This window comes from Astyanax mexicanus, chromosome 1, assembly GCF_023375975.1.
Source record: "Astyanax mexicanus isolate ESR-SI-001 chromosome 1, AstMex3_surface, whole genome shotgun sequence".
NCBI lineage: Eukaryota > Metazoa > Chordata > Actinopteri > Characiformes > Acestrorhamphidae > Astyanax > Astyanax mexicanus.
The window spans coordinates 42,959,378-42,969,506 of record NC_064408.1 but is presented as its reverse complement, the minus strand read 5'-3'; the positions used below and the strand labels follow the sequence as shown (position 1 = coordinate 42,969,506).

Below are 10,129 nucleotides of genomic sequence, written 5' to 3'. Positions count from 1 at the left end.
CAACTTTTATGTAGATGCCGATTTCATTATCCAGCAGTTTCCAGCACTGCCAAAAGTATCAATTATTCTTATATTATATTCTAATTTTTTGAGACACTAGCAGTTAGCCTCTAATGCTAATGCACCAGCTTTAGTGCAAAACAAAATTCAGGGATCTAAGCTTACTATAAATAAATGGAAGCACTTTACTCACCCAAATCAATAGTTTAAGGACAGAAATCTGTGTAGATTAACATCCAGCATTAGTTTGACTTTAAAAGAAAATATTTCTACTACAGTTTTGTTTACTTAGCTTAGCTTTACTTAACTTGGTTAGCTAGGTAAAAGGAGGATAACAGACCAATCCAAAAGAAGGATTGCAGTCGGTAATTATAGAGTGCTTCTATATGATCAGTGGAGCTGACAAAAATGGGTGCAAAAACAAGAACATGGTCATAATGTTATGATTGATCAGTGTAAATCATTTTGTTTAAGCAGTTTGTAAACTTATGGCATTTTCACAGCTGTGGTTCGTTTCCCTGGTCTGAATCAGTTGATGAGTTTGTTTACTTGAAGCTTGTTTACTTGGTTTGTTTTCACACAGGCACAAACCTGAACAAATCACGCGAGTGCATTGTCTGTTTTGATTGGTCAGAATGGTCTGTCGCAGAAACAAAAAGGTAAATATAGCATGTAAGGAAAGTTCTGTTTCAGACCAGCATGTATAGTTTTGTAGTGTGCATTTGCAGCTGTGCCTGTGAGCGGTGGACGCTGCACACATGACGTTCAGTCTGAAACAGATTAGCATGGAGCAGCAGCAGAGATGTTTGTTCATAGCTTGAACCACACCAAGGGTAAAAATGAACCAGATTCCAAACTGCCCAGACCAAATAGTGCTGGTGTAACCAGACAAAAATAATAATGAGTCAATATGGGTTTCCTTTTAAAAAATATCATTTATTCTGGATACAACAGATCAGCATTTAAAATCATCTGGACATCAGAAACATGTCTCTTTACATTTGTTCATTTTTGCAGTTGATTTTTGCAGTTAGTTTGTTCTCTAAAAACAGTCAAAGGCGATTTTGTCCGACACTGAAGGGAAGTGGAGAAGAAAGCTGATGGTTACCGGCACCATGCACCTTCAACTCCCCCAACCCCTGACACACACCTCCTTCTGCTGGTAAACACACACACACACACATGCACAGCGTGTCACACACTCAGTGCTGAGTAGAGTATGCAGAAAACATGGTGCCACGTTTCAGAATCACAAAGCAAATGTCAACAAAACAGTCTCTGTTTCCCCTGCTTTCTTTTGTTTAAAGTCCCCGCTGGCCTACGAGTTGCTTGGCATTTCACACATCTGTGCAAATGAAATATGTGGTAACATAAAAAATACAACTGTTTAAGTCCATTTCTGAAAAGTGGCAGTTTTTGAGGTTTGCGGCAGAGAGTTTAGAAAACAAGTCCTCTTGGGACTGAAAGGAGAAAAAATTTCCACTGTAGACAGGGCGCCAACATTTTGTGCAAATTTTGAAAAACTCTGTTTATAAAAATGATCAAGACAATACAAATGTCTTTTTTGTATTGAAATGACAAACCTGGTTAAGATAATGGCATTTTCTTAGAAGAATTAGTGGTACTGGAAAGTGGTAGACCTCCCCATTTATTGTCAGAATGAAAAGACAGTTAAATTCACCGCAGACATGATGCTAGAGCTCTCAGTTCTGTGGGAACTACAATGGGGTTACCCAAAACATGATCATTCCAAACAAAATCTACTCAGGAAAGTTAGAAAGATAAAACAAAGATAAAGATAAATCAGTCTTTCAGATTAACCGGTATTTGCTGTATTATTAAAGGGGAACTATCTAAGCTAAATTATCTACATTAAATAGTTAACAGATGTAAACACAGTCATTCAAAGTAGGTTAGATCTGAAACGCTCTGTTCTATAGAAATGTACAAAGTTGTTCACAGTGGGGTATAATGCCTTAAAAAGCTCCATCAAAAAATGTATTCCTGTAGAAAACCATGGACAGACATGGAAGTCTCTCAAAAGAAAAGCCACCTCTAGTATCTTTCCATTTCTATTTTTCCCTGTACTTATATAAGGCACATTTGCCACACAGAAATCCTAATCATAGTTTTATTACATTACTACATAAACAGTATGATTTTTGATGCAGTGGAACTTTCACACTGACTCTTGAGACCATAAGAGCAAGCTCTCATCAACAGACCAGGATGCACCTAGACAGACATTCCTCACCGTTGCAGCTCTGTTGAAAAAATGAATTTATGTTTATTTTAACTAATATAATCAGCGTGCTCATCAGAGTGTAAGCTTATTTCTCTGCCGCTGCGGCTTCAGGCTCATTTGTTTGATCCGCAGCTACTCAGCTCTGATTGGTCAGATGGTTTTAACGCATACGACAGTTCAGAAAATCTTACAGACTCCAGTTAAAAAGAATCTATGCAGCATCACAGTCCATCAGATCTCAGTCATTATTAACATACAGGGGTTGGACAATGAAACTGAAACACCTGTCATTTAGTGTGGGAGGTTTCATGGCTAAATTGGATCAGCCTGGTGGCCAATCTTCATTAATTGCACATTGCACCAAAAGGGTATGGGTAAAGGGTATGGGTGACATACCAGAGTTCAAAAGAGGACAAATTATTGGTGCACGTCTTGTTGGTGCATCTGTGACCAAGACAGCAAGTCTTTGTGATGTATCAAGAGCCACGGTATCCAGGGCAATGTCAGCATACCACCAAGGAGGACCAACCACATCCAACAGGATTAACTGTGGATGCTGTAAGAGGAAGCTGTCTGAAAGGGATGTTCGGGTGCTAACCCGGATTGTATCCAAAAAACATAAAACCACGGCTGCCCAAATCACGGCAGAATTCAATGTGCACCTCAACTCTCCTGAACTGTCAGTCAGGAAAATAAATTATTGTGGTCTAAAACCAGGTGTTTCAGTTTCACTGTCCAACCCCTGTATGTGCGTCTGTTTTTAAAACTTGATGTGTTTTTTACGCAGTGTGAAAATGCTTTTAGTCAGCAAGTTAACGCAGCTAGCATTTCCTCAAAATACTGACTTGTTTGCTTATATATTTACAGGTTTGAAGTTGGAATTTTAAAATGGTATATTGATTTTTAAATGATAATAAAAAACTGACAAATTGTAAGAAAGTCATTTAAAAAATAATTTGTCAAAATTATAACTTCATAGGGCTCAGAGTGGTTCTGCAGGCTAAGCTCTGCCACTATGATCAGGAGATCGCTGGTTTGAATCTTGTTCAGAAGGGAATACAACCACAGTGCCCATGTATTACAGAGTAACAGGCATGTTTGATCTGGATTGGTCACCACCACTGTAAAGTAATCTGAGCTGGTATGTTCACCATTTCACAAGAACCCCCACTCTAAATGACTTCTACACTATTATTATGAAGACAATTTTAAAATATGGATGGAATTCCCCTTTAAGCTAAATGTCTTGGCTGGCAGGATCTGTATGGAGTGGAACTTGAACCAGCTTCTGTGAACCATTAGAGGAGTCGAGCTCACAGAAACGTCCAGAATCATGAGTAGGCAACACAACGATGTTGAAAAAAAAGCACAGCTGGTTTTTAAAGCCTATAAACTGAGACTAGGAGACTACAAACACAGGAAAACCGCAATTCATCAAGTCATTTTGGCACAATTAGATAAAGATTTCTGTTCCTACAGCAGACTCAGAGAAACAGGAAACGGTTTAATGGTAAAAATACAATTCCCACAATTCTCAGACTCTCTAGAGAGGGGAAGGTAGCATCATTACTGAGGCAATCCAGCATTGAGATATCAAGCACACACACACACACACACACATACACATCACGAAAAAAAAAAGAAAGGAAAAAAAAAACACAGCAGGTCAGATGTGTGTGTGTGTTTTTGTGGGAGTGTGCATTCGACAGGACTACAAACAGTGCCTGAATAAAAACTACAAAATGAGACCTCATGGGTACAATACTCTTCAGGACCCAAGCACAGTATATATAATTAGTCTCCATCTTTCTTTATATTTGTACCTAAAATCAACTTCTATAAAACTAAAAACAGTCCATTCCTGTAATATATACACACACAAAATAAACACAAAAACAAAACAAAACACACAGCCAGCTCTAAACTAATTCCTGACTAAAAAGCCAACGAAGCATCTCTCAAACTACATAGTCATAGTCACAAACTAAACTTAAAGAGACACTCCGTTCAGACCAGCAAAACCCCATTCTGGTGTATGTTGAAGGTAGGAGGAATCTATGAACTACAAGAGTTGCTTTAAGTTGGGTTTTCTAGTAGAAGAAGCCATTGCAGTTTTCAAAAAGCTCCTCCCACCTTCAACATACGTTTTCAGGAAGGAGTTTTGTTTTTATTTGGTCTGACTGTAAAAATGTCCCCATACAATTAGTTTGCAAAACAAGCTCAAAGCTTAATATTTGACTGGACAATGCCCATTAAAACTCACAACCGTAAAATACTTCTTCTCAAATATACACCTACATATAGAAGCCTGTTCCAGACACGGGGACTTGCCGGTGATTCTCTGTTTCTGCCAGCAGTAAGTCAAAACTCCTAGTTAAGTAATTACTTACCTGGTTATGACATTTCCTCAATACACTGACTTGTTTGCTTATATATTTACAGTTTTGAATTTAAGTTATAATAAAAAAAACTGACAAATTGTGAGGAAAGTTAAATAAAAAATAATTGGTTAAAATAATTTCTTAATGGGGCTTCATGGGGCTGGACCGAGCTTATCGCTACCTCTATGATCAGGAGATCCATGGTTCGATTCCTGTTCATGCAGCCTGTCATCAGCTGCCAGAGCCCTGAGAGAGCACAATAAATCTTGCTCTCTCTGGGTGGGTAGACAGTGCTGTCTCTTCTCATCACTCCAAAGGGTGATGTTGATCACCATAAGGCATCTGTGAGCTGATGTATCGGAACACGCTGTGATGCTACTCGGCAATACTGCATCAGCAGCAGTTAGAAAAGAGGCGGAGTCTGACTTGAAATGTATCAGAGGCATGTGCTGGTGTTGGAGCATCACTAGTGATAGGGGGGAGTCCTAATGAATGAGTGGGCTGGGTTATTGGCCGTGTACATTAAAGAGAAAGTGGAGTAAAAATTAGAAATAAATTATGGTCATTTAAAAAAAAAAAAAAATTACTTTATACAATATTGTTTTAGAGTAGTGAAATAGTGACTATTGCTAAACTAATTTCTTATTTTAAAAAATAAACAAGGATTTTATACACACACAGTAACAGTATCCTATCACTTTCCTGGAGCAGGTGTATGTGTGAATGCAAATATCTGGATAAGATGTGCATTACAATCCATGTATGAACAGAACAGAGTCATTTTCTAGCAAATTCACAGTGCATCATGCATCCTCTCCTGTACGTGCAAGACAGGCACAGCACCTTCTCCCAAACCATGTGGAGAATTTCCAGTAGAGAGAATGCATGTGTGAAAGGGCAGCTCTCGAAAATGTCTGAACTTGATTCTCCAATTTCTAAACTTAATATGCCAGGTCAGTCAAATTTATGAATATAAAAATTTGTTAGAATTGTGGATATACTGCTGCCAGATACAGAGAAGCAAACCAAACCCTCTACACCTGACGAAAACAGGCTTCCATACCTACAAGCTTAAAAACTGTCCTATGAAAAAATAAATAAAATCACAAACTCATCCCAAGGAAAAAAATAAAATAAATTAACAACTCAGAATTCCACCCTTTTTTGGTTCTGATCCTTTCCTTAAGAAACCCAGTGATGCAGCCGAGACACAGCCTTCCTTCAGTCCACCATTCATCGTGACCACCTCCACATAACCACCACCTACATACCTACATCACTCATCAACAAACATTATTCAACCACATATAACCATCCTCTTTCAATCCTCTCAGTTCAATCTCAGTTCAATTTCTCCAACCTCATCCTTCCTTCATTCCCCTTCTCCGTTCACTGAACCACATAACGGTCTCTAGACCCCAGGTGGGCGTGTCTCTGAGCTATCACTGAACATGACATTCAGATACAAACACTTCTTCATATCTTCATTCACAACCTAAAAGGCCGGATCATCTCATCTTCATCTGTAGACCTAATCAGTAGTTCTCTGATATCATCATTTGGCGCACAAATCATCAATCGCTAAACAAAATACTCCCAAATTAATGCAGAAAATCACACTAAAATCATTCCTAATACAACAAAACAACAAAGAATATGATTAAAAACAGCAAAAAAACAACAGAACAACATCCTCCATCCACAGAGCTGAACAGTGGATTCAGTAACATTCCAGCGTAAATCCTCAAACTCTTCTTTCAACAGCGAGTCAAAAGAAGGCCGGGCTGTCAGACTGCAGGCGTGGTTGTCATGACGTTGTCATGATGACAGCAGTGGTTGAATGATGTGCCTGCATTCTTTGGGTGGATCTCTCTCCGACATCCAATCACTGCACCTGAAATTATAATAAAAGTTTAAATGAAGGTTTAAAAACTAAAAAGCTGTTTAAAACCTTAATGCTATTATAAAATTAGTGTTGAATATATCCATCTTCTCATCAACTCTGACCAGCTCTCCTGGAAGTGTTACTGATTTTTGACAGAAAGTTTTGCACATTTTGTCATCTTACAACCACAAACATAACTGTATTGTACTGCGATATTAAATAAAAGACTCCCACAAAGTAGCACATAATAGTGAAGTGGAATGAAAATGAAATTAAATAAAAAATATTAAAAACTGGGCTTAAAAAGTGTGCAAAAGTATTTCACCCCCTCAATATCAATACTTAGTAGAGCCTTTAATCACAGCTACAAGTCTTTTGGGGTACGTCTCTACCATCTACCAGCATCTAGAGATTTTTGCCCCATTCTTCTTTGCAAAACAACTCAAGGCCTGCCAGGTTGGATGGAGAGCTTCTGTGAACATCAATTCCCAGGCCATAAAGGCCAGATTTGTGTAATGCAAAACTTTTTAGTTGTCCTGTGGACAGATTCTCCTATCTGAGCTGTGGATTTCTACGGCTCCTCCAGAGTGACCATGGGCTCTTGGCTGCTTCTCTGTCCAGTGATTTCCTTGCTCGATCTGTCAGTTTGGGAGGACGGTCATGTTTTGGTAGGTTTGTATGTTTAATGATGATGATGGTTAATATAATACAGTCACCTGAATGTTTAAATTATTTGCAACATTGTTCAAAAATGGTTTTAATAGCTCCCTATGCTTTACTGACTGTAATAAAATGATTAGCTGATAACCTCACTATGTAATTTTGATGAGGCAGGTAAGATAACACTAGCGAGTACAAAACATGTAATGGAGCATGAACTAGTATGGTGTCCAATGACTTTGCCCACATCTCATGAAAGCTAAAGCTACATCTGCAGTACACATGTGTGGAGTATGATTCACTCAATCGTGTAATAAACTTAAAGTGTTAAACTAACCAAATTACTCTTATCTGGGCTCTTATCTTTAATTAACTTGCAGTTTTCATAGCCGGTACCTCTAATGAACTTATCCTGTGCAACAGATAACAGATATATCATACTTTATTTGCTTCAAGAATTAGACAGTCAGTGTTAAACAACTGATTGAGTGATACAAATTTCAATTAAAGATAACTAATTTTATTTCTTAAACTAAAAGTCTGTTCACATGGTCATTGGTCACGATCATTATCACACACTGCAAGAACTATTACATGCCATGAATACTTTGTTCACAGGATAACACCTTGCAACTTCAACTACATGACTTTTGTCAGTGATGTCTTGGTAGGTTTTCTAGTTGTGCCATTTTTCTTTCATTTTTGGGTGATGGATTGTTTCTTGGTTTTCATGATGCTGTTTAATGTTCTTACTCAAGTTCTTCAGTTCTCCCTGAGGCCTTCACAGAACAGCTGAAGTTTTACTGAGAAATCACAGACATGTGTCCTCTATTTAGTAATTAAGTGACTTTTTGAAGAAATTAAAATACTCACTTGACATAGCTGGATTCACATTTGGCTTAACCTGTAAAAAAAAAAAAAAAAAAAAAAAAACAGAATGTAAGTCAATAGTGCACAATGCAAACTCAAACTGTGAAACATCAGCAACAGAAAAGTAGATAATATAATCCAGGGTTTTCTCCCCAAGTTGTCTTCTGCCTATTTGCAGAGGTGTCAAATGACAAAGTACAAATACAATATACAAATGTTGGTTATCTATACTTTACTTAAGTAATTATTTTTCAGACAACCTTTTACTTCTACTCCTTACATTTGCTTACAATTATCTAAACTTTATACTCCTTGCATTTTAAAAATAGCATATTTTCATTGTTTCATTGCTTTCATTCCTGCTTCTCATCATTTAAAATAAAACCCTATTCTGATAAATCTCTCCATCCAGATTAAGTGAATCTGATTGTGGTTGTATTAGGAGTATAAACATTTATCATTCTAACTTTCTATTGGTTAGAATGGTAAATAAAAGAATAGCAGATGTATGTAGTCTAGTGTGAAGATGATCTGTGCAGAGACTCAAGAGAACTCGAGTAATATTTTTTATATATTTTAATATATTTACATTAAACTAAAATTGAATGCAGCTGAAACAGACAGCCTAGTGCATCCCAAATGTATCAACATTAACATTTTATTATACCATTATAGTCATCATAACCTTTTAGTAAAAAAGGGCTTTTGTCTTTTTTTCCTCCTTACATTACTTTTACTTTTATACTTTAGGTAGTTTTAAACCAAAACTTTTACTCTTTTACTTGGGTAAAAATCTTGAGTTGATATTTTAGCTTCTACAGAGTTATTTTTAAACCTTATTATCTATACTCCTAGCTAAATAATAAATATCAATACTTTTCACACCTTTGCCTATTTGCCATGTGAAGCCAGTCAGCTGAAACTTTTATGAACTGCTTTCAACACGACGCCACTGGAGTTCAACACGCTTGGATGAGAACACTATTCCAATTCTGTTACATCACCCAGAAGAGGCCTGTGCTGGCTTACATCATGCTGAGTGGTTTGCATCACATTGGGGAAAGGAGAGGACCGTCCTACCCACCCAAAGAAAGTGAACCCAACTGTGTTCTCCAGTACTCCTGGATAAACACGGCTGTGGGACTGGACAGGATTCTCATTCTCCATTAAAAATCTTTGTGTTTTTTCTTTTTGAAATAACATGAGAAACATGCAACAACCCCGACTATATAAACATTCCACCAGTAAAGACGTCCGAGCAGTCCTAAAGCTGAGGCTAACTTCCCGTCAAGTGAAGGGAATAAATAGCATGGAATCAAATCCTAATGAACACATGAAGAGTGAGAGAGGGATTGATAAAAGGGGGACAGAGACATGAAGAAACAGATCAGGCACAGTGGTGTAATGAGGCCGGCTCCCAGTGAGTGCCGTCCCATAAAGCCCGGGGCGCTCGCTGTGTCTGAGGCCCTCCTGACCAGGCAGGAAGCAGTTAAAAAAACACCTGCCTCCCCTCCTCGCTTGTAAAGATCTCCCTCATTAATACTAACGAGTAATTAAGCATTAACAAGCTTGCTAGCACAGCACAGACATACGCCAGACACACACTGGCCTCACAATCTGTAATCCCGCACTGATCTGCAGATCTGGCTGGCAACTAAAGAACTTATTTGTTACTTACAGGAGAACTCTGGTGTAAAATGGTAAAAATTAATAAAAAGTACTTACCCTTGATGAAAATCACACCTCTGTTCTCCCACAGCGTTCTGAGATCCCGAAATTTTAACAGTTTGTCCAAACACCCTTAAGACTGAGTGAAACGGGGCATAATTTCCCCCCCGATAAATCGCTTTTTACACCATTATCCAGCTCAAAGTAGCTCCACCCCTCCTTGCTAGCATTAATATGTATGTTTGTTTGTTTGTTAGGGTTTTGTGCCATAGCAGCAACATATTGGCTATTTTATGGCATCGACAATGTTTATGACTTGAGCATCGCGGATTAAATCAGTGTTTTCATATGAAGAACTTCCAGAAAATTAAGTATTTTAGCTGGTGGAATCTTTTCAAACAAGTTCTTTGCATTAATATG

General features: G+C 37.9%; 1 protein-coding gene across 7 annotated transcripts in view; it reads right to left on the bottom strand.

The window, feature by feature from the left end:
* Positions 1 to 915: 915 nt before the first annotated feature.
* dtnba (dystrobrevin, beta a) overlaps positions 916 to 10,129 on the bottom strand; it is a 66,602-nt gene continuing 57,388 nt past the window's right edge. For all 7 annotated transcript variants that reach the window (XM_022683171.2, XM_049467057.1, XM_049467061.1 and 4 more), the window contains 2 exons: positions 8,045 to 8,075; positions 916 to 6,520 (listed from right to left, as the gene is read on the bottom strand). In XM_022683171.2, coding sequence (XP_022538892.2) covers positions 8,071 to 8,075 — 5 coding nt within the window. In that variant the 3' untranslated portion in view covers positions 916 to 6,520; positions 8,045 to 8,070. The remainder of the gene's footprint in view (positions 6,521 to 8,044; positions 8,076 to 10,129) is intronic.